The 25,498-nt window shown below is 38.6% G+C and overlaps 1 protein-coding gene across 1 annotated transcript; it reads right to left on the bottom strand.

The window, feature by feature from the left end:
* Window positions 1–1,679: 1,679 nt before the first annotated feature.
* LOC130906005 (AP-4 complex accessory subunit RUSC2) lies at window positions 1,680–24,375 on the bottom strand. Its single transcript, XM_057819856.1, has 10 exons — window positions 24,161–24,375; window positions 13,969–15,175; window positions 12,709–12,922; window positions 11,828–12,637; window positions 9,529–9,605; window positions 6,767–6,941; window positions 6,592–6,697; window positions 6,461–6,507; window positions 2,598–3,147; window positions 1,680–2,204 (listed from the first exon to the last, which is right to left on the bottom strand). Exons 2-10 carry the CDS (start codon window positions 15,118–15,120, stop codon window positions 2,120–2,122), a joined length of 3,216 nt encoding a protein of 1,071 aa, XP_057675839.1. The 5' UTR covers window positions 15,121–15,175; window positions 24,161–24,375; the 3' UTR covers window positions 1,680–2,119.
* Window positions 24,376–25,498: the final 1,123 nt, after the last annotated feature.

The following is a 25,498-nucleotide window of genomic DNA, read 5'->3' as shown; positions in this document are numbered from 1 at the left end:
AAGTCTTTCTATCCATGGATCGCTTTAACAGAATGTTAATGTTAATGCCATCTTGTTGATTTATTGTTATAATAAACAAATACTGTACAGTATGTTAAATGTATATATTAGGGCTGTCAAAATTATCGTGTTAACGGGCGTTAATTCATTTTTTAAATTAATCACGTTAAAATATTTCATGCAATTAACGCACTCCCCCCGCTCAGACAGATTTAAATGACAGCACAGTAAACTGCTTGTTAATTGTGTTTTATGGAGTTTTGCCGCCCTCTACTGGTGCTTGGGTGCGACTGATTTTATAGGCTTCAGCACCCATGAGCACTGTGTAAGTAATTATTGACATCAACAATGGCGGGCTACTAGTTTATTTTTTGATTGAAATTTTTACAAACTTTATTAAATCGAAAACATTAAGAAGGTTTTAATATAAAATTTCTATAACTTGTAATAACATTTTTCTTTTAAGAACTACAAGTCTTTCTATCCATGGATCGCATTAACAGAATGTAAATAATGTTAATGCCATCTTGTTGATTTGTTATAGTAAACAAATAGTCCTTATGTACTGTATTTTGAATGTATATGTCCATCTTGTGTCTTATCTTTCCATTCCAACAATAATTTACAGAAAAATATGGCATATTTTATAGATGGTTTGAATTGCGATTAATTGCGATTAATTACGATTAATTAATTTTTAAGCTGTAATTAACTCGATGAAAAATTTTAATCGTTTGACAGCCCTAGTATACAGTATATCCGTCTTGTGTCTTATCTTTCCATTTCAACAATAATTTACAGAAAAATATGGTATATTTTATAGATGGTTTGAATTGCGATTAATTACGATTCATTAATTTTAAAGCTGTGATTAACTCGATTAAAATTTTTAATCATTTGACAGCCCTAAAAAATAGGGCTTGAAATATTTGTGCTTTGGCGCATTGCTGTGTGAATACCATTTATTATTGCTAATAATGGCTAATTGTAACTATAGTTCATAATAAGCCACTCAAATTAGACAATAACTATGAGATTTGGTACTAGTAACTAACTGCTATGTTAAAAAAAGAGCTGCTCGGATGCTTAAGTTAGCATTAGCATTCTACACTCGCTCTTCATTGGCTGTGTATTCTTACGGCAACACCTCAATTTTACTGGAGTAAAGAAACGTTTCGATTACTGATCTCTAAAGACATGCTATCGAACTGTTTACACAAAAATGTCATGAACATGAAGCTAAAATGTTTTGGCTAGCATTACTGCTGTTTGGGGTACAATAGGGCAGATTATAGCTATCTGTAACTATAAATGGACGTGTTTGTGATTGTTAGCTTACTTTAAAGTCACAACCTAAAAATATCTAATTACCTGACGAGAGGTGGTGGTATACTTATATAGCGCTTTTCCACCTTTCAAGGCGCTCAAAGCGCTTTACACTATATTGCCATCTACCTACTGGTGACGCAGCACCAGGAGTAATGTGGGGTTCAGTATCTTGCTCAAGGATACTTAGGCAAGCTCATCAGGGCGGAGAATTGAACCCAGAACCCCTGGGTTGGGGGACAACTACTCTACCACTGAGCCACACAGCAAATAAGAGGTAGGCTACTTATGTTATCATTAGTTTGTTTTGTTTTTCATTGGCACTGTGTGTGTTATTATAACCGAAGATTACCGCCATAAATAAAAGATTAGATGACACACCTGTCATGGCAAGACCAGCTTGTTGACGAAAAGCTGCTTTGATATGTGGCATAATTGCTTGGTTGGGCATTAGTGCCAATGCTGCCACTACACCTGATTCAGGCTAACGCTGACTTTCTGGGAAAACCTCCAACTTGAAATCATGTGTTATGAGTCAGTCTATCAGTCTAGTCAAAACCTTTCAAAAAGACTCGGTACATACAGTAAAATAAATGATGAACTTTTTAATAGCTGGCTTAGTTTAGATTTAAGCAAAGGATGAGGGTGGCTGCCAAAGCTGTTAATCTTGTTCTACGGGTTCTTTGGGATTAGTGCAGCAGAATACCCGAGCTATGTGTTCTTAGCTGTAGGATGGAGTCTGGAAGACCTTTTATCAAAAACTCGCACAGCAGTCTTTGTCAGTCTGACCGCCTCAAGGCTTCATTGACTTGATGGATTCAGTCAAGAATCCGAAGTGTGACCTGTCTAGATTCAGCCACCTTGATGGACGATCGCACCTGGAAAAATAACAACTGGTAAATGGAGAGTACTTATATAGCGCATTTACCACATTGTTACTATGCACAAAGCGCTTTACATTAGCACACATTTACCCCTTCACGCACACATTTACACGCCAATGGTGCTGCTGCCATGCAAGGCGCTGCCAATCCATTGGTGACAAATTAGGGTTCAGTGCCTTGCCCGAGGGTACTTCGACAGTGGTCAGTCGTAGCCAGGAATCAAACCCCTCACCCTTCAGTCCCAGAACAACTTGAGCTACCGACTACACAATGGCCGCAATTGCGGGAAAACTTTTCTTGAAATTGAAGTTGTACAACGAGTCTTTCAAGTATGTTTGTCTTATTAGGTTTTTCAAGGTACCACATCATATTCATGTTAAAACGTACCCTTTGACTTGACTCTGAGAAGAAGTTTGCAGTCTGGTGGAATTATTTGCAGCTCCAAAAAGTTTGGCCCAGCGCAGTCCACCTTGGCAGGGTCTCTCCACCTCAACACTAGCTGTGGCTCCATTGTCTTTCTCCATTTTTCTGCAGTCTACGCTTACTGGAGCTTCAGCTTCCACATAGTTCTGGCTAGAGCCATTTGCCACTGTCAAACATTCTCTCACAATCCTTTGTTCTGGAGCAGGAGTAAAAGCCATCTGACTCCTGCTGGTTTCACAATAGTCCTTTAAAGATGGATTCTTAGAACTGTCCTGCAAATACAAATTGGTCTGGCGGGCTGAGTTGCCTGCGAAAGGCGTGAAAGGTGAAAGACACTCCGCCAGCGAGCACGGTTGTCCATTACGTAACAACTTTGGTTCCAGCAGCAAGTCAAGCTCAAAGGGCAGGATGGAAAGCGGCTGTAGGAGAAGCAGGAGTTCCTGAAACAAAGGCCGACATCGACCCAGCGACATGGACAGGAAGCCCCAACCGTGGTAATGTGAAGTCACCACACCTGTGCAGACAGAAAAACATTGCTCAACATATACGGTGGTATGAAAAAGTATCTGAACCTTTTGGAATTCCTCACATTTCTACATAAAATCCCCATCAAATGTGATCTGATCTTCATCAAAATCACGCAGATGAAAAAAACTGTGTCTGCTTTAACTAAAACTACCATCCAAATATTTATAGGTTTTCATATTTTAAAGTGTATATTAATACTAAGGGGCTGTGAGATATCAATAGAACCGTTATGTGGCAAGATAACAAATATTAATAAAGTTAACAAAAAAATAAATAAATCACATTAATGAGCAAATTATCAAAAATAGATTGAAAATTACGAACATTTCCAAAAGTATTCCGGAAGCAGCCGAATGGGGCGGAGACGTCACAACAAGGAAACAAAAGGTCGAGGCAGGTGCCATCTTTGTTTATTGACGAGAGAGTTGCGTTCGTGTTTTATCAAAAAATCGCTAAAATGGTTCAAACCTGTCATGCTATTTGGTGTAAATATAGCCATTTGTCGCAATGTAGTCCCCATGAGTTCCCGAACGCGAGAAAAAGAGCTGGACTACGCAGACAATGAGTAAAGTTCGTCCGTGCTAAGAGGGCTAATTTTGCAGACCCAGCCTCCGGCAGGGTTTTGTGTGGTGCACATTTTACACCTGAAAGCTATTCGAACTATGGACAAATGAAATCAGGTTTTGCTATGAAATTACTGCTGAAAGCAGATGCGGTGCCCGCCGTACACGCGAAACCACCTAAACGTCCCGAGATATCAAGAAAGAGGACGATGACTGGCTCTGATGAGACCACCCCTCCACCCCAGGCTAACCAACGGAGGGGATCAGCAAAGCTCGAAATGGCCAGAGTGAGTACGATCTAACAAATCGGGGAAAATATGACAGTAACAAAAAAAAAAATGCAATTAAGCCAAATTTATGAGGTAGATATCCGTAACTTTTTTACAGACGCCAAATTTTTCACTGTGCCGTAAGTCATTTAAAAGTTTAAAATACACGATTCAATAATTTTTTTAAGTCGTTTTTTTTTTATTTTTTTTTTTTAAACAAAATATTAGACATAAATGAATGATACTAAACTAAAAATGACAGACATTTTGAACAATGAATATAATTAATTGCCTATGTTTTATGGCTGGGTTGAAACAAAAACAGTTGCGCGACGTCTGCAAATGGGGGTTTTCAGGGTAAAACGGACAAATTAAAAATAGTTCGGAGGCTTAGTGCGCCATGAATCTGCTATGGCGGCATATAGCCATATTGTTCTATGAAACACAACAGTTCTTTTGGCTTAAAATACAGCAGTTTATTTTAAAGAGGGGTGCAAGAGCAGAAACTGCTTTTTCAGTCTTGTATCAGTCTGTGTTTTCCGCCATATACATATATATAAGACATGTTTTTTCACTTTTTACCCCCAAATTATAATTTTAAAAAAATCTTTCATGTATATGTTAAGTTTTTAAGCACTTCAAATGTAATAATTATGATGTTTTAAACATGTGACTGTCCCACCGAATTATTTTTAAACAAGTAGAAAAATGCCTGTCTTTATGAAATGCTTCATTGAGTGAGTTCACTCAAATCCGCTCAAGCTGCTTACTTACACACAATGAGTTGCCACAGCAACTGTTTAACAAGTCAAACGATGATTGACGCATGCGGCGCGTTGAAGTTTCGTCTTTCAAACATCTCTGGCGAGATCAAACCTTAAAGTGCATGTGACACAAAAAAGCATGTTTATTTCATAATACACGCAGTATTTTATGCTGCTGAATGATATGGACCGCTTGGATGTGTGTGGAAGCGATCGCTATATTTATTTAGTTTTTTGAATCCCGCGCCATGAAAATGAGTGACTTCCACCTTCAGTCTTGCATTGAGGAGGAGGGCGCTGTGACGTGTACGGATGAAGGCGTCCTCTTCACTATACAGCGTACTGTTGTGTATGAGGACTAAGGATTCATCTGATTTTGCGGATTAATACGTTCATTTTTCCCATCACGCCAGCCAAATGGCTGCAGAAAAATCTTGCTGTATGAAGGAGAGGCGTGTGCGCCTTTTTGGAGGTTCAAAAGGTTCCATTCACCGTGGATATTAGCCAAAACAAGCCCTACTACTGTGGGACCTTTGGACTTACGAGGAAGTGAGTAAACATCTTGTTTTGTGTTATGTCAAATACGAATACAGCGATTACACTAGTAAACACTACAAACTTTCTTTAAATAAAGGACTACTTACGTTTGATCATTGATAGGCATGTAAAAAGCTCTCCTCATGCACATTAGCTGCATGTTAGCTGCACAACAACTGCAGCCATCCTCCTCCGGGGAACGAGCTGTAAATTGCTCTCTGCGGGGCGGTTTGCTGATCCACGAAGACAATCGACAACCCAGTCGTCATGTCAAATAATCCGGGCTAGTTATGTGTGATTTACCGCTTCGAAGACTTTGAAACATCACTCTGTTCGGGTTAGCATGTCGGCTAGCTGTCACGCCTCTTGGTTTGTTTACATTCTCTGAAGCCGGGGAAGGGAAATGACATATGTCCGATTTAGGTGTCATAAAATATCTTTCGGGTGCGACAGTAAAGGTGAAGTCGACAGTTTTGACCTTTATAGAGTCATTTTGCCATGTCGTCCTGAATAAGTGCATTTTTATGATTTCATATCCCATTTAGCACAAGACTGTTATTTGTCATGAACATGCCATTTATTTAGCAATTGGTGAAAATACTTGGATAAAAAGAATATTCTGTAAAAATATTGGAGTAAAGAGACTGAAACAATCACATTTTGTGGTTCTCTTTGTCGCGTTTTCCTCGTTCTGAATAATTTCCCCTCAATGGGCTGAATAGTAAAACCGATGAGCCCAGTCTCCCGCTGACATCATCCACCTGTTGGGGACGCTAGAGCCATATAATGTTAGGCGTGGCTAACCGGCAGATTAAAAGACTAATTTCTCGTCATCTGCACATTGCTAAATTGTTATATATAGTCGAATCGTCTCAAAATATGATTCTAATTCACATAATAATGCAATTTAAGACTTTTTTCCTCCTGTTGTATGCTCTTTAACGTCTGCCAAGCTTCGTTAACTTTAATAAGCAACACCGGTGCACAGCCTGACCAATAAAAGCTGCAGGAGACTACGTGATTGGATCCGGAAAGCTCTATAAAATAATGCATCTATTTATTTTATTTTTTTTTTAAATTAGAAAAAATCTGCGATGGGCTGAGAGCACAAAGTTTGAAGCGCGAAGTAGCAAGGGATCACTGTATAACATTGAATGTTTACTCACGTCTTTGACTGTGGAGGTGACCGAGCCAGAATTCCAAAGCTCTCAAGCTGAAAAATGTTGAGTAAAAGCCTTTGTAAGTAGCTTTTCTCACATTGGGATGAAGTGAAAGATATAAAGAAGGTGAAACTCACTTAAGCAAGCCCATAATGAAGGCCTTCAGCCTCATGCTGTGGCTGCTAAGCTGAGGACAGTTGATGATTTTGCAGACCAGGCTGTGGAGAGCTTTGGTCGATGGACCTGTTGGACAAGAGTAAGGGGAAGTTTGGAGTTTTTGTTGTTGTTTTTTTAATCATACTTTTAAATTACCAGGCTTGGTTGAGACTTCTACTACGATCCAGGAGGAGTTACGGCGCTGACCAACGACAACATCTAATTTGTGATCTTTGAGTCCGTCTTCTAGGATATTCTGGATGGCTGGACACAGGTGATCCAGAACCAGACTGGCCATCATAGCACTCAGATAGCTGTTGCCGAGACGGATCTATGGTGTGAACAGTTAAAAAAAAAAAATTGAGGGAACTGTGATGGACTTACATTGGGGCAAATAAGTATTTAGTCAACCACTAATTGTGCAAGTTCTCCCACTTGAAAATATAAGAGAGGCCTGTAACTGTCAACATGGGTAAACCTCAACCATGAGAGACAGAATGTGAAAAAAAAAACAGAAAATCACATAGTTTGATTTTTAAAGAATTTATTTGCAAATCATGGTGGAAAATAAGTATTTGGTAAAACCCAAAAGTTCATATCAATATTTTGTTATGTACCCTTTGTTGGCAATAACGGAGGCCAAACGTTTTCTGTAACTCTTCACAAGCTTTTCACACACTGTTGCTGGTATTTTGGCCTATTCCTCCATGCAGATCTCCTCTAGAGCAGTGATGTTTTGGGGCTGTCGTTGGGCAACACGGACTTTCAACTCCCTCCACAGATTTTCTATGGGGTTGAGATCTGGAGACTGGCTAGGCCACTCCAGGACCTTGAAATGCTTCTTACGAAGCCACTCCTTTGTTGCCCTGGCTGTGTGTTTGGGATCATTGTCATGCTGAAAGACCCAGCCACGTCTCATCTTCAATGCCCTTGTTGATGGGAGGAGATTTTCACTCAAAATCTCTCGATACATGGCCCCATTCATTCTTTCCTTTACACAGATCAGTCGTCCTGGTCCCTTTGAAGAAAAACAGCCCCAAAGCATGATGTTTCCACCCCCATGTTTCACAGTGGGTATTGTGCAATTGAGTATTGTTTCTCCTCCAAACACGAGAGCCCATGTTTCTACCAAAAAGTTCTATTTTGGTTTCATCTGACCATAACACATTCTCCCAGTCCTCTTCTGGATCATCCAAATGCTCTCTAGCGAACCGCAGACGGGCCTGGACGTGTACTTTCTTCAGCAGAGGGATACGTTTGGCCGTGCAGGATTTGAGTCCCTGGCAGCGCATTGTGTTACTGATTGTAGCCTTTGTTACTGTGGTCCCAGCTCTCTGTAGGTCATTCACTAGGTCCCCCCCGTGTAGTTCTGGGATTTTTGCCCGCTTAGAGTGTTTGTTGCCAAAAACCTCAATCTTGGCCTCATCTGACCAAACCACACGGTCCCAGTTGAAGCCTGGGACCGTGTGTAATTTTGTGTGAGACCAAGATTGGGTCTGGCGTGGCACGAAAGATGCACATGCTGAAAAGCACCTCATACCCACTGTGAAGTAGGGGGGTGGGTCAGTGATGCTGTGGGGCTGTTTCGCTTCCAAAGGCCCTGGGAACCTTGTTAGGGTGCATGGCATCATGAATGCTTTGAAATACCAGGACATTTGAAATCAAAATCTGTTGCCCTCTGCCCGAAAGCTGCAGATGGGTCGTCACTGGGTCTTTCAGCAAGACAATGACTCTACACAGAAAATCTACACAGAAATGGTTCACCAGACACAAAATCAAGCTCCTCCCATGGCCATCTCAGTCCCCAGACCTTGTTTTGTTGGCAAAAGGGGGTTGTGCAAAGTATTAACACCAGGGGTTCAAATAATTGTGACACACATTATTTGATGTCAAACATTTTTTTCTTTATGTAGGATTTTTTCCCCACTTAGTGAATGCACTTGTATTGAAGGTTGGATTTTTCTCTTTTTTTCCATTAAGGTCCCATATTATTTGAATAAAAAATATATATATTAGAAGTAGGGGTGTCAAACGATACAAAATTTTAATCGAGTTAATTACAGCTTAAAAATGAATTAATCGTAATTAATCGCAATTCAAACCATCTATAAAATATGCCATATTTTTCTGTAAATTATTGTTCGAATGGAAAGATAAGACAAGCTGGATAGATACATTCAACATATGTTACATAAGTACTGTATTTCTTTATTATAACAATAAATCAACAAGATGGCATTACCATTATTAACATTCTGTGAAAGCGATCCATGGATAGAAAGACTTGTAGTTCTTAAAAGATAAATGTTAGTACAATTTATAGAAATTTTATATTAAAACCCCTCTTCATGTTTTCGTTTTAATAACATTTGTAAAATTTTCAATCAAAAAATAAATTAGTTGCCCGCCATTGTTGATGTCAATAATTACTTACACAATGCTCATGGGTGCTGAAGCCTATAAAATCAGTCGCACCCAAGCGCCAGCAGAGGACGGCAAAACTTCGAAAAACACAACAAGTACACCTTTCACTATGCTGTCATTTTAATGTTTGAGCGGGGCTTTTGGTACGTTAATTGCTTCAAATATTTTAACGGGATTAATTTTAAAAAATTAATTACCGCTCGTTAACGCGCTAATTTTGACAGCCCTAATTAGAAGCTAAAAAACACATCTTTTTCAGGGGTGCCAATAATTATGGAGGGCACTGTATGGCAGTCTGATGACACTGCAGTCAAATAAAGTGTTACCTATTAACCCAAATAAATCATCAAATAAGCCGCACTGGACTATTAGCCGCAAGATTCTAAATGAGGGGAAAAAGTAGCGGCTTATAGTCCGAAAATTACCGTAATGCAATTCCCTGAAAACCTCTTGTATTAGTGTAATTCAAACTCAAGTGTAATGTATGTATGTACCTTTTCTTCTGGGTCTCTGCTGTTGCCAAAATGAGCAATGATTAAGTCCACCGCTCTGCTCACGGACCTCAGCAAACCTGCAAACAAAAGATTGGACTGAGAATTTTTGGACACAAACGGCCTTTAACGCACTGGCGGATTTTTATCTTAATGAAATGCACCAAGTGCAGCAACAAGTTAGCAGTTACTGTTTGCTCCCTAATAACTAGGTCATCCCATAAATGTGAGAATGGCTTTTTTCTTCTCATGTCATGCTAGCTTTCCTCTGCAAATGTCACAGTAAATTCTTTATGCATGCTGACGCTGCCTTTAGGGTCACGTCGCACAAACGGCACATCACCAACGCTGCCAAACTCCATGATTTGCTCGCTTCAAATTTCAATCATTAAGGAATGAAAGTGACTCCAATATTTATGATGCTCATTAATCATTAGTGCTGTTTGTACTGCATCATTTCTCAGCTCTCACATAGGCTTGCAAGCAGATGGCTCAGCCAATCCCGTGCAGGGAGAGTTAAAAATAGGTCATGTTTGAGAGGAAGCCCCTAAAGGGCATTCAAAGCGCCACTGAAGCAAAGTGCTTTTTCCCTGCTCCTTTTCAGAAGAGTTCCTTTTCAGACAGATAACCCCCACGTATAAAAGTCAAATCATTCATACCGATTTTGACTCATTCAGTTACAGTGGGGCAAATAAGTATTTCGTCAACCACCAATTGTGCAAGTTCTCCTACTTGAAAGGATTATAGAGGCCTGTAATTGTCAACATGGGTAAACCTCAACCATGAGAGACAGAATGTGAAAAAAAAACAGAAAATCACATTGTTTCATTTTTGAAGAATTTATTTAAAAATTAAAGTGCAAAATAAGTATTTGGTCACCGACAAACAAGCCAGATTAATTCTAATTTCTTCCAACGAGCTCTAACGAGGCTCCACTTGTTACCTGTATTAATGGCACCTGTTTCAACTCATTATCGGTATAAAAGACACCTGTCCACAACCTCAGTCAGTCACGCTCCAAACTCCACTATGGCCAAGACCAAAGAGCTGTCGAAGGACACCAGAGACAAAATTGTAGACCTGCACCAGGCTGGGAAGACTGAATCTGCAATAGGTAAAACGTTTGGTGTAAAGAAATCAACTGTGGGAGCAATTATTAGAAAATGGAAGACATACAAGACCACTGATAATCTCCCTCGATCGAGGGCTTCATGCAAGATCTCACCCCTTGGCGTCAAAATAATAACAAGAACGGTGAGCAAAAATCCCAGAACCACACGGGGGGACCTAGTGAATGACCTACAGAGAGTTTGGACCACAGTAACAAAGGCTACTATCAGTAACACATCGCGTCGCCAGGGACTGAAATCCTGCACTGCCAGATGTGTCCCCCTGCTGAAGAAAGTACACGTCCAGGCCCGTCTGCGGTTCACTAGAGAGCATTTGGAGGATCCAGAAGAGGACTACAAGAATGTGTTATGGTCAGATGAAACCAAAATAGAACTTTTTGGTAGAAACACAGGTTGTCGTGTTTGGAGGAGAAAGAATACTGAATTGCATCCAAAGAACACCATTCCCACTGTGAAGCATGGGGTTGGAAACATCATGCTTTGGGGCTGGTTTTCTGCAAAGGGACCAGGACGACTGATATTTGTAAAGAAAAGAATGAATGGGGCCATGTATCGAGAGATTCTGAGTGAAAATCTTCTTCCATTAGCAAGGGCATTGAAGATGAGACGTGGCTGGGTCTTTCAGCATGACAATGATCCCAAACACACAGCCAGGGCAACAAAGGAGTGGCTTCGTAAGAAGCATTTCAAGGTCCTGGAGTGGCCTAGCCGGTCTCCAGATCTCAACCCCATAGAAAATCTGTGGAGGGAGTTGAAAGTCCGTGTTGCCCAACGACAGCCCCAAAACATCACTGCTCTAGAGGAGATCTGCATGGAGGAATGGGCCAAAATACCAGCAACAGTGTGTGAAAAGCTTGTGAAGAGTTACAGAAATTGTTGGCATCTGTTATTGCCAACAAAGGCTACATAACAAAGTATTGAGATTAACTTATGGTATTGACCATATACTTATTTTCCACCATGATTTGCAAATAAATTCTTTAAAAATCAAACAATGTGATTTTCTGTTTTCTTTTTCCACATTCTGTCTCTCATAGTTGAGGTTTACCCATGTCGACAATTACAGGCCTCTCTAATATTTTCAAGTAGGAGAACTTGCACAATTAGTGGTTGACTAAATGCTTATTTGCCCTGCTGTAGAAGTTGCACACTCTTAACAGAATCGTTCTCACCTCTCCTCTGGAGATGACTGATTGACAGCGACTCATACGAGGTGTCAGGTGAGATGTCTGTCGCCGCCAGGTCATTCATGAGCAGAGGTTCATCATGTCGTCCCTCACTGATGTCTTGCTGAGGTTTTAGACCAGAAGTAGCAATTGAGAGCAAAGAACCCAAAGAGGAAAGGGGGGCCACTGAGGAAAGTGCAGCTGATAAACTAAAGCCTTGAGGTTGATGGGTCTTTGGAAGAATATTTTCTTGATCAGGGTTGTTGTTATGAGCTGACGTATCTGGGTAAGTTGACTCAAAAAAGCTCTGGTTATGGGACTGACCAGGTCTTTGATGGTTTTCTATTGGGGTTGATAGGCTAACAAGATCCTGGTAAGTTGGAATCCGAACAAACTTCGGTTGGCATTGGCCTAGGAGCAATTCCGAACCAGTTTGTGGATGTGTGTCTTGGTTGAATTTCGAATTGGTTTGATTCAAATCTTTACTTGTTTTGGTTGTCCTTGGACTATAGTGGGGCTGAGACCACATATTTTGGCTGGTGACACAGTCTGGGCTTGGAGAGCAAGTGGAGCAGGTGTCAGAGCTGGAACAATCCCCCAAGAAGATAGAGAAATGGTCGTCTACTGGATATGGCTTTGACTTAAGCTTTAAACCTGGTTGGGAGCTGCAAGTCTTCTTGCTGTTCTTTTGTTTCATATATTGCTCCACTAGACAACCTAGCTGTTGGGTCTTAGCGTGACGTTTATCAAGCACTATAGGCTGGATCGGTAGAGATGTTGGCCTCTGTGGTTTGTTCAAGCCCGTCAAACTTGTCCCTGGAAGAAAGAACCCAAAATGAATCATAGTACAATTTTTACCTGCACTCAAAACTCAAGAAGATCCTTACCCTCTACAATTTGACATTGTTCCTGGTTTGATGTTCCAAGTTTTGGAGCAGTTGTACTGCTTGTACTTTGGCATGTACAGCTATGGTTGAAGCAAAGTAAACAGGGCATTTGGCATCTGTTTTGGATGTGGTTGTCTGTTCTTGAGGGGGGGTTCTCTTCAGAAGTGCTGGCAAGATGATAATCATGGGTCATAATATATTCCCTTTGTTGATCCTGTGACGAAAGAGGAACAGAAATGGATCAGAACGGAGAAAATCTAAACTTGCTGTGATGCATTTCCACTAGGGCTGTCAAACGATTAAAATTTTTAATCGAGTTAATTACAGCTTAAAAATTAATTAATCGGAATCCAGAGTCTTTAGTTTTGGCTTAAAGTAGGACTATCAAATTTATCGCGTAAACGGTGATAATTATTTTTTTTTAATTATTCACGTTAAAATATTTAATGCAATTAACGCATGCGCTGCACGACCCACTCACGCATTGTCGCGTTCAATCTATAATGGCGCCGTTTTACCTATATATAGAGCTAACAGGCAGCATAAAATGAGTAGAGAGAATTTTGGCAGTTTTTGGAGCCTCTTTTTAATTGGTTAAAGCCTTAAAATCCCTCTCTCAACAATTAGATATATCGTGGGAAGCAATGTGGGAGAGAATGGTAGTGGTTGATCTTTTCCTTAACACCCAATGTTACTTCTCAACGCAGAGAAGATATATGAATTGGTACCACTATGCACAGTCATGGTTGCACTTCCCATCATGCATTTGGGCAGAAGTTAAATGGCTACAGTATGATTTAGTGAAAGCTCAACAAATACACTAGATGGCAATATTTTGTCACAATATACAAAGTCACATTTATCCTTTATGAATTACAAGTCTTTCTATCCGTGGATCCCTCTCACAGAAAGAATGTTAATAATGTAAATGCTATCTTGAGGATTTATTGTCATAATAAACAAATATAGGACTTATGTATTGTATGTTGAATATATATATTCGTTCGAGTTTTTTCATTTTTTTCTTAATGCATTGCCAAAATGTATATGATCGGGAAAATTATCGGGATTGAATCGGGAGCCAAAAAAAAAGCAATCGGATCGGGAAATATCGGTATCGGCAGATACTCAAACCAAAACGATCGGGATCGGATCGGGAGCAAAAAAACATAATCGGAACAACCCTAGTAACAACCATAGGTAATGATTTCTATTTAGTCTTAGCCATACCTCCATGTCTTTATGGTCTTGCCTTCTTACCTTTGGACTGATAACGTGGTTCTCAGGGCCACTGATACTCTGATCTTCAATGCAGCTTGTGTCGATAGACCAGGTTCCGCTGGGAGACCGGGACAAAAGATCACACGTTACCAGCTTGTAGTACTTTTGGTTGGTCCTTGTGACCAGTGTTGTTTGGCTTTGAAGACAGGCATTCAGGTCAGACGCCTCCAAAGAAGAGAGACCTGGCGGTGGTTGATGTTCAATGGAGTAAAGAGTGTGGTTTGAGTCAAGATCCTGAGGCGACCAGCAAGAGGTGGTCTTTAAAGGGTCCTCTTTTAAGGGACTCTGCATCATTTGGTCATTACGCTCACTCGGAAGAGGTTGGAGGTTGAGGAATACAGAACCTTCAGCTGACTGGGACCCGCATGCCTCCGGGCTGTTAAGGTCATGAAGTAGGGCAGGGTTGTTGCTCCGGTTGTACATGGTGCAGAAATTCACTAGAATCCCATCGGAGCTGCCGCAAGAGGAGTCACTAGCATAATCAGTTTGACAATTGGGGAACATCTCTGATGAAGACTTGTGTTGGTTGTGGATACAGCAAGAGATGTGATCTGGGATTTCAACCAAAGCATTGACGTCAGATATGCTGATATGAGGTCTTTCAGCCTGCAGTAAGTCCTCACAACCCCAGACAATGTTCCTGTCGATCGCATCATCATCAGTGCTTTTGTTCCAAATGCAAGTCCCGTGCAATACAAAAGATGAATCCTCATGATATTTGTGAAGGTTGTCGCCATCACTGTAGTCGTCGTCCTCATCCAGGTCTGGATTGGGAAGGAATGAGTTGTGCGATCTTTGAGTTCCTCTTGCTCGGATCTCTTCTTTTCCAGTTTCTTCAGGCGACGAGGCAGAGATGCAATCGCTGTTGCCATCCTCTTCATCGTCCTCCACTCGATCTTCATTGAGACTACCTAAACTGTTGGAAAAATTCTTAGAACTGGGAGCAATGGGATGCTCCTGGCTGATCCTGTCTTGCTCTGGGAGGGAGGCAGCTCGGGGCAGACCCGAGGAGCCAGGCCTCCTGTTGGAACCGCACAGGGCTTGGACAGGGAGCTGCCATGCAGGAATCGGAAGCAGCGGTAAGTGGCACGCAATCAGGGTGTCCCCCGAGAGACTGGACGCTCCAATCATACTGGTACATTGAGATGATTGTTTTCGACAGTCCTCATGTTGTGGAAGCTAAATCCTGCAAACATACAACAAAGGATGTAGTTTGCCACGATACACTTAGTGTACAGTTTTAAGTAAAAGAGTTCAAGCAAATGGACATGCTCAGATTGTCAGATTTTGGTGGGTGTCTGCCCTCTTCTGATTGATAGTACAATACCTACTGTAGGTTTGTTTTTACCGCAGTTTGTCTCAGTTACCGTAATTTTCAGACAACAAGGTGCACGACAAAACGACATTTGTTCATAGATAAGCCGCACTGGACTGTAAGCCACAGCCGTCCTCAGTGTATTATGGAATACTTACAGTTGAAAATTTGACAGCGGCATCAGAAGACTGTCGGAAGACCAAATGAACCCCATGAAGCTTTGAACTAATTAGCTGCAAAGCTTCATTGCTTCAAGAAGCTTCATTTGGCCATCATTGCTCCACTGGGGGAGACAGTCAACCTCTGCTGCCACCTGCTGTCAACACTGTTTTCATCCAACATGCCTCCTAGCATGTATTGCAGCGCTACAGATGTAAATAACAATGTTCTGTGCTAATTATTTCTTCAGTTACTGTTCCACTTGTTTCATTAATTGCTATTTATGATATTTGGTAACACATTATTTGACAGCAGCATCATAAGACTGTCATAAGACCAAATGAACCACTATGACGCTTTGAACCTACTGTCTGCAAAGCTTCATTGCTTCAAGAAGTTTCATTTGGCCATCACTGCTCTCTTGGGGGAGACAGTGAACCTCTGCTGCCACCTGCTGTCAACATTGTTTTCGTCCAACATGCATTTCAGCGCTACAGATGTAAATAAAAATCAAAATTCATGTACTGTGCTAATTATTTCTTCAGTTACTGTTCCAGTTGTTTCATTAATTGCTAGTTATGGTATTTGGTAACACTTTATTTGACAGTGGCGGTATAAGACTGTCATTAGACAATCATAATTATGACATAAAGCTGTCATGAACATTCATGAATGCGTAAAACAGATGTCATTTAGTGTTATCCGGCAAATTATCTCACTTTTAATTGGATGGACAAGATTCGAGCCAGACATAAATGGAGTTAGAGCCATAATTTGCCGGATGACACCTAATGACATCTGTCATACCCATTCAGTAATGCCGATGATAGTGTCATGTTATAATTATGACTGTTTTATGACACCGCTGTCAAATTAAGTGTTATCTATTAACCCAAATAAATCAACAAATAAGCCGCACTGGAATATAAGTCGTAGGATTCAAAATGAGGGAAAAAGTTTGGTTTATAGTCTGAAAATTACGGTAGTAAAAAGTATTTTTGCTGCTAATCTTTCTGTACTATTTGGTGAATTGTCCACAGGGTTAGTACTTGGTCCCACACAAGGTGTGCTCAGTTACTGTTGATTATTTTATATCTATGGCCTTGCAGTCTTTTCCATTACCATCTAAATGGAAAATTTGGGTTGTGTCACCACTATCATACATTGGTGACCCCTCTATTCAAGGTCTAGAATTGCAAAAGAAAAAAACAAAAACATGAAGCACATGCTATTTCCCATGCTAAAAGTTTCAGTATTTGATCTGACTACAATGTGTGTTGCATGGTTTGTATTTGAATGGCAGAATTTCTGCTATCCCCATGCTTGTGCTCGATTTTGTCAGGTACTCTGGCTTCCTTCGATGTTTCAAATTAGGGCTACAGCTATCGATTATTTTAGTATTCGATTATTGGATGAACTAGTTTGTTCGAATAATCGAGTCATCGGATACGCAACACAAAAAATTAAACTACCTGAGCTGAGCCTCAAACGGTATAACAAAATAAATAAATGAGGATCTAAGTGCAACAAAAGAACAATTGGCTAACTTACATAGCAAAAGTCTGCTAGCTTAAATGCTACAAAATGCTAACTTTTTTTTTTTTTTTTTTTTTTTACAATTCTCGTAACAAATAGTTCAAACACATATTCCCACAAAAACGGCAAAATAAGCTTATATACTAAATTACGAATCCGTTAAAAAAAAACGAGCTAAAACAAAAGTTTCGCTCAAGTTGGTCTTAACAGGGAGCAGCTGGATTCAGCCATGTGAATCGAGTTATGTCATATTCACTGTTGTTACTAGAGGGCAGTGTACCCACCCAAATCAATAAAACTAAATTCGAACACTTTCAAAACAAACCAATACAACGCCGCTTTAATTAAACGAATACTCGAAGCAGCTAAATTTAATTTGAATCTTTTTTCTAATCAAATTATTCGAGTTTAGGGCTGCAGCTATAGATTATTTTAGTAGTCAATGAATCAATGAACTAGTTAGTTTGAATAATTGAGAAATCGGATAAGGAACACAAAAACTTTTAACTATCTCAGCTGAGCATCAAATGGTATACCAAGATAAATGAGCATCTAAGTACAACAAAAGAACAATTGGCTAACTTACATAGCAAAAGTCCGCTAACTTAAATGGTATTAATTAAATGCTAACATTTAAAAAAAAAAAAAAAAAAATTGAAAATTTTCTTAACAAATGGTTCAAACACATACTCCCACAAAAAAATGCTAAATACACTTATATACTAAATTACGAATGCATTAAAAAAAAACATTAGCTCTAAGAAAAACTTAGCTTATGTTTGTCTTAACAGGGAGCAGCTGGATTCAGCCATGTGAATTGAGTTATGCCATATTAACTGCTACCACTAGAGGGTTGGACTAGGGCAGCAGCTATCGATTATTTTAGTAGTCAATGAATCTATCAACTATTTAGTTCGAATAATCAAATTAGGAACATTTAATGTGTTGCAGAATAAATTTTAGGAGATGTAAAACAAAGGCTTGCTAAGATTGCACTTTCAAAAGAGCATTACATGCGAATACAAAATAAAATTCCCAAGTGTTTCTTCAAACTAAGCAGGATTCCACTTTAATTAATTAAAATACCTGATCTTAGCCTCAAACTGTATTAAAACAAATAAATGAGGATCTAAGTACAACAAAAGAACAATTGGCTAACTTACATAGCAAAAGTCCGCTAACTTAAATGCTATAAAATGCTAACATTTTTCTCTTTTTTTACAATGCTCTTAACAAATGGTTCAAACACATATTCCCACAAAACAACGGCTAAATATACCTATAAACTAAATTACGAATGCATTAAAAAAAACATAAGCTCAAACAAAAACTTAACTAATGTTGGTCTTAACAGATTTAGCCATGTGAAATGAGTTATGCCATATCAACTGTTGCCACTAGAGGACAGTGTATTCACCCAAATCAATTAAACTAAATGCAAACACTTTCAAAACAAACCATTACAACGCCAATTTAATTAAAGGAATACTCGTAGCGGCAAAATTTAATTCGAATCTTTTTTCTGTTTGAATTACTCGAGTTAATCGTTTAATCGTTGCAGCACTATTCCAATTTTTTTTAAAAAAATATTTTTTTTTATTACAAATTCCCCTAATAAACTTGTTACATTGCGTGCTTCAGACCTATAATCTTTCCTTGGGCTTTTCCCTCTGCGCACGTGACTCATGATGAGTCACCCAAACATCTTTAGATGCAGTTTGCTGTGACACATGGAACGTGCAAAATGCAAGCAGCTCAAGGAGTCACACTTAGGAGAAACATCCGCCTGTTAAATTCTACACACGTGCCATCCAAATATTAGGAAGATGCAAGAAATCAGTCAAATCCCTAATCCTAGTGTGTTCGCCCCGTAGAATAAAGAAACACCCTTTCGTTCTTAGCCTGATCCTTGCAGAGTGTTTGTGTCTTACTTGCCCAGCCTTTGTAAGTAGGTCATCTGCACTGCAGACAATCACTGCTGTGTGGAAATGCTTGTTCACTGCTAACTCACAAGCATTCATTCCCACACCTATTTTAGTCATTAAAATGACTCTGGGTCCTTTCCCTTTCTGTTTATACTGTGTGATTAACACTAGAAAACCCAGCAGAGGCCGACTTGGCCTTTCCCAAGACAAACAGTCCTAATATTCCCCAGCAATGGCTGATTGGGCTTCTTCTCTGTGACTCATGTGATTGTTTGTGTCAGTTCAAGTCAAGCTACATTTATTTATGAAGTTTTACACGTTTTACACATTTTTTAATTCACTTCTCCTATACTTCACACATAACAACAGAAAGAATGGCCCAAATATGTACATTGTTTTGAAGAAGAAGAAAAAAGCGTTTTAGAACTGCAATTTGAGTGTAAAGCAGGAATTGTGTCGATAGTTTAGAAGGACTGAATCAGGGGCATGGAGTATGGATTGTGGTAATTGTGTCTGAAGTTAATGTATGTCTAGTGGTTGCATTTCCATATGAACGGCCGTATGAACTTGCCAATTCAAAAGCACTTAGGTCATTTTTGCCACCTCTGGGTTTTCATGGGGGCTAGGCCATATCGGTTATTGTTTGGGACTAGTAGGAGTACCAGAATTCTCTGGGATTTCTAGCGTTAAATGGTATGATGGATCAATAGCAAGGGGAAAATATATATTTTCTATGTCACATCAAGTTTATATAGACACTTGCCAATAGGTAGAATCAGACCCTTGCCGCTCATAAGGCGATCTAAGCAACCGCCTCAGGGCGCACCAGCGTCAAGGGCGTCAAGAAAAATATTCAAATAATATTTGATGATAGCAGTATTTAAAAAATGATACAAAACAATGAAACAAAAGAACAACAAAACCGTTCATAATAAGTCTTTAAATGATAATGAAATCATTTTTCTAGTGTGCCTTCTGCCCATTTCACTTTTTCCTGTGATGCGATCATTTCACTACAGTCCCTAGTCTCACTCACCACTCAGCAGACGAGCGAGCTACCTGAAGGTCCTATGTTTAGCCTCCGCAATTGAGCGACGTTAACAGTGTTGTTAATAACGGCGTTGGAATATAGCGGCGTTACTAACGCCGTTATTTTTTTCAGTAATGTGTAATCTAATTAATTACTTTTCTCATCTTGGCAACGCCGTTACCATTACTGAGGCAGGAAAGGCGTGCGTTACTATGCGTTACTAAGTTGGTTATATAAAAAAAGTCTGAGAGAGACGGACTCACTGAGACGAGAGAGGGAGTGGGGAAGACGCCATTGCAAACGCGATGCTAGGTGGCTCCAATAATACCTGACTGTAGCCATAGCCTACAAACTACGCCCACATGATACAGTAGATATCACATATTATAGAACTAGATGCAAATGACAGACACGGCTGCATTGGCAACATGTTTTAAGGACTACATGCATTAGTAAACAGCCGCCATCTTAAAGCAGTAGAGATCCTTCCTGGCGAACCTAAGTAACTTTTTTTTTTTTTTTTTTTCAATCTAAAATGCTCCTAAATCAGCAAAATCTTGACTTAAATCTATCTCTAAATGATGAAACAGTTTTAAAACTTGTTGAACGTAAGACAGAAGGGAACTAATGCAATAGCGGGAGCAATTTTAACAACTTTAACGGTTGATTCACAACTTTAAATGACTTCAACACCTAGCAAAGGTTACTATCTAGTTATCGCAATACCCTTGTGTCTAGTTAAGTGGAGGGTAGAGGAAGGCATCGGGAGGGAGATTTCTACGCACCGCACACAACGGACACGCGTGCACCCGTGACAATTATACAGTACGCGGCCTGCTTGATTGGCCGTTGACCATAGGCGGAGTTTGACTTGCTGGGCAGGGGGGGCACAACATGTTGATGACCGCGAAACGCAGCGTCAGCAATAAAATGAACTTCCAAGAATATTTATAATAATAAGTTGACAATGAGTGTTTTTTGTTTCCCATCATTTTAGAAGGGGAATTCTAAATCAGGCTGCTTCGGCAATACTTTGGATACAATGGATCGTCATCCATTGAATATAGTACGCCCGCCGGTGTCGTGCCAATGTAGTTACCTCAGTCAAAAATTGTATCCCCTGGGCGGAACCATATGGAGGTAAATTTGTGTCTTTATTATTCAATCAAAAAAAAAGTTGCTTCAACAAGAAAAGATTGACTAAATTAAATATTTATTTTCAATCAAAAAAAAAAGTCGCTTCAATTAAAAAAAAATGTGTTTGAATGCAAAAATAAATTTGAAACTGAAAAAAATGCATGTGAAAGCTATTTTTCTTTGATTTTTTGGGGGGGATTGTTTTTTTTTTGTTTGAAGTAATGTTGATATGTGTTTTGGCTATTAGGTTTTTGTCTTTATTATTCAATCAAAAAATAAGTTGCTTCAAAAAAATATATTTTCAAAAAGAAAAATCATTTCAATCAAAAAAAGAAAAATTTCAATCACTGAAAAAAGTTTTTGAATGCGAAAAAATATTTGAGATTGAAAAATTTGCATTTGAACACTTAATTTTTCATTGAAAAAGTATGATTGAAGCAATCCTTTTTGTGTTTGGGCCATATTATCGGTATAATTTTGACCCATTATAAAAAAATTTTTTTTTTGTTCATTTCATTCATTTTTGTTGCAGTTTATTGCTTTACGACTTGCATATATACAGTATATAGGAAAGTCCATTTCGTGCAATGATTCTTTTCAGCCACCGGGGGGGGGGGGGGCTTGCCCCCCTGCCCTCCCCTTAAAATCAGCTTATGCAGTTGACCAATGGTATGATTTTAAAAATCATTATTATTGCATATTTTTTGTTGTTGCTGGCAAACCTATGTTACAGTATCTGAACCTTTGGAATTTCTCACATTTCTGCATAAAATCGCCATCAAATGTGATTTGATCTTTTTCAAAATCACACAGATGAAAAAATGGTCTTTTATAGGTTTCCATATTTTAATGAGGATAGTATGCAAACGATGACAGAAGGGGGAGAAATAAGTGAGTGAACCATTAAATTTAATATTTTGTGTATTTTCCTCCTTGTGTCATTGTTTGCATACTATCCTCATTGAAAGATGAAAACCTATAAATGTTTGGGTGGTTTTAGTTAAGGCAGACACTGTTTTTTCATCGGTGTGATTTTGACAAAAATCAGATTATGCAGAAATGTGAGGAATTCCAAAAGGTTCAGATACGTTTTTCATACCACTGCACATACTTAATTCCAGTTGTTGGAAATATTGCACAAATGAGTTGTGTAAAAATTTAGCAAGATTTATAAGATGATTTACATTGTCCGGCCGTTGGGAATACTGGTGCTACTGGAACTAACAAAAAATAAATAAATTAAAGAAGCTAGTCTGGCACCCCGTGTAACGTCCTACAACTACTGTCATCCAGTATAAAGAATGTGTGGAGTTAATCCTCTTTATCACAACGTGGGTTATAGCAGCAGGGGGAAAAAAACATCTCTCCCATGGCAACACAGAGTAAACAATCTAATACCATCCTCGTGGGGCTCTTTCAGGAACCGTTTGATCATATATGGAAGCCTGAGAAATCGGGTTAATCTGCTGGGTTAGTGGCAGAATTCACAACAACAAAGATAATCTGTTGACTGTTTTTCAACATTGACACTACATCACATTTTAATTTCAACTCTGGATGCCATTTTTAAAAAACAATCTGTCTCGATCATCGATATTGATCTTTAACCAATAAATAAATAAATAAATAAAAAATACTTGATACCATTTTCGACACGACAATAATAATAAAAAAAAAAGCTCAAAGTAACCATATTTTGCCACATGGCAAAATCCATTTTGCCACATAGCAAAAATGCCACATGGAAAAATCCATTTTGCCATATGGCAAAAAAATACCACATGGCAAAATCAATTTTGCAAAACTGATTTTGCCACATGGCAAAAATAATTGCCACATGGCAAAATCCATTTTGCTACATGGCAAATACCACTTTTGGTTCTCGGCCCTGCTGATTAAATATCTTGTTCGAATATAACATTTCACTATCGATACTTCTGACAAGCCTAATGTAAAACATGCCAACAAATAAATAAATAAATAAAAATACTTGATACCATTTTCGACACTACAATAATAATAAAAAAAAAAGCTCAAATTAACCATATTTTGCCATATGACAAAATTGATTTTGCCATGTGGCATTTTTATGCCATTTTTGCCACATGGCAAAAAAAAATGTCAGATGGCAAAATCAATTTTGCAAAACAGATTTTGCCACATGGCAAAAAAATGCCATATGGCAAAATCAATTTTGTCATATGGCAAAATCCATTTTGCCATATGGCAAAAAAATGCTACATGGCAAAATCAATTTTGCAAAACTGTTTTTGCCACATGGCAAAAAAAAAAAAAAAAAAAAATGCCACATGACAAAATCAATTTTGCAAACTCATTTTGCCACATGGCCAAAAACTGCCACATGACAAAATCCATTTTGGTATATGGCAAAAAATACCACATGACAAAATCCATTTTGCCATATGGCAAAAAATGCCACATGACAAAATCCATTTTGCCATATGGCAAAAAAATGCCACATGGCAAAATCCATTTTGCCATATGGCAAAATCCATTTTGCAAAACTGATTTTGCCACATGGCAAAAAAAAAAAAAAAAATGCCACATGACAAAATCAATTTTGCAAAACTGATTTTGCCACATGGCCAAAAACTGCCACATGGCAAAATCCATTTTGGTATATGGAGAAAATACCACATGACAAAATCCATTTTGCCATATGGCAAAAAATGCCACATGACAAAATCCATTTTGCAAAACTGATTTTGCCACATGGCAAAAAAAAAAAAAAAGCCACATGACAAAATCCATTTTGGCATATGGCAAAAAAATGCCACATGGCAAAATCCATTTTGCCACATGGCAAATACCACTTCAGGTTCTCGGCCCTGCTGATTAAATATTGTGTCCAAATAAAACATATCACTATCGATACTTCTGACAATCCTAATGTTAGCACATATTTGTTTAACAGTGTAACAAACATCAGCTATATCATTCGTGGACTTTTATCTTTAAGAAGGGATTCGTCTGTACTGCGAAACAAGTACTCACAAATTACATGGCTTGAAGAATAACAAGTAACGAGGATTTTTTTTTACTACTTACAAATAGCCGTCAGTCACAAGTCACCTCCATCTTCTAGAAAGGTCGCTTTCTTGAGTAAGCAAAAAGATGCAGGCTTCCGTTTTAAACTCCACTTGATAATTAGCATGAATTATGATGGGCATATTTTCACATAAATTGTTCTGTAGCGAAGTAAAATCTAATCTGAGACAGTACCAAGGACGGGATAGACCCCCCATGCCGAAGCTACGGCATCACCGTCACCCAGTTGGAAGAATTCTGACGTCAGTTGACGTTCGACCAATGAGGAAAGAGAGATGGCAGTATCCAAGACACAACGGGTGAAAAAAAAATAGATAAATGGGAGTACAATTCATAACACGTTTTTTAGCTAAAAAATACAAACTAAAAAATGCACTAAAATATACTACAAAATACATAACTACAATATGTGCTTTTTTGTTTTGTTTTGGGGGTTTTTATCAGTAGGGAGTATAATTTTTCCCAAGACATATAAAACCAACTAATTCAAACAAAAAATTAACGTTACAAAATTTATATGGGGAGAAATAGCTTTTTTTAAATGTAGAAAATACCTATTTTCACAAATATATTTAAACAAATTAAATCCAAATGTGCGTAGAATACAATAAAGTCATAAAGAATAAGTTATTAACTGAACATAAAAATATTAACAGTTAAAAATATGACTGCATTTTGTTTCGTATATATATATTGTGATGGTTATCAACTGTATTTTATTAATTACGCATCTTTAACAGCATTTCGAGATGCGTCACGGTCGAAATAAAACAGATCAATCCTGCCCTCTAGTGGCAAAAATGAAACTTTTTTGGGTTGCACTGTGGACACTCCACTGACTACGTAATACTGCAACATAGGAACCACGAAATACAAATTTCTCTAACAACATTTAATATTTTATGACAGGACCAATCGAGATGGGGATCTTGCAGGACAAATGCTGCTACTAATGAAGTTTTTTTTCGTATTTTAGATTGCTATGTTAAACAGTATCAAAGATGGATTTTTCTGACGAATTGAATTTCGACACTTTTTCTTTCAATTACGTTTAAGCAATGTCATTTCCTGGACAGAACCACGACTATACAATTTATATTAACTAAATGTTTTATTTGGTACCTTTAAGTACAAATACAAAACACATTACATGACACTATTTCCAGTATTTACTTATAAATATGACGGAAAACCCTCAGGTGACTTGAAGTTCCGCTCTGAAACCCCCAATTTGGCCAAATTTCAAAAATTGTTCGATATGCATATGTGATACATCATTGGAAAGCTTAAAATCTCAATTTTCTGGCGGAAAATTTTCAACGGGAGGGTATTTTTAAA

Source organism: Corythoichthys intestinalis, chromosome 17, assembly GCF_030265065.1.
Source record: "Corythoichthys intestinalis isolate RoL2023-P3 chromosome 17, ASM3026506v1, whole genome shotgun sequence".
Taxonomy (NCBI): domain Eukaryota; kingdom Metazoa; phylum Chordata; class Actinopteri; order Syngnathiformes; family Syngnathidae; genus Corythoichthys; species Corythoichthys intestinalis.
This window is presented reverse-complemented; position numbering and strand designations above follow the sequence as displayed.

Excerpts from the sequence above, each read along its gene's own strand:
- LOC130906005 (XM_057819856.1), bottom strand. The coding sequence starts at position 15,120 with ATGATTGGAGCGTCCAGTCTCTCGGGGGACACCCTGATTGCGTGCCAC. Across the intron at positions 6,698-6,766 it reads AGAAGTCTCAACCAAGCCTG|GTCCATCGACCAAAGCTCTC; the intron begins GTAATTTAAAAG and ends CTTGTCCAACAG. Across the intron at positions 2,205-2,597 it reads TCTCAGAGTCAAGTCAAAGG|GTGCGATCGTCCATCAAGGT; the intron begins GTACGTTTTAAC and ends TTATTTTTCCAG.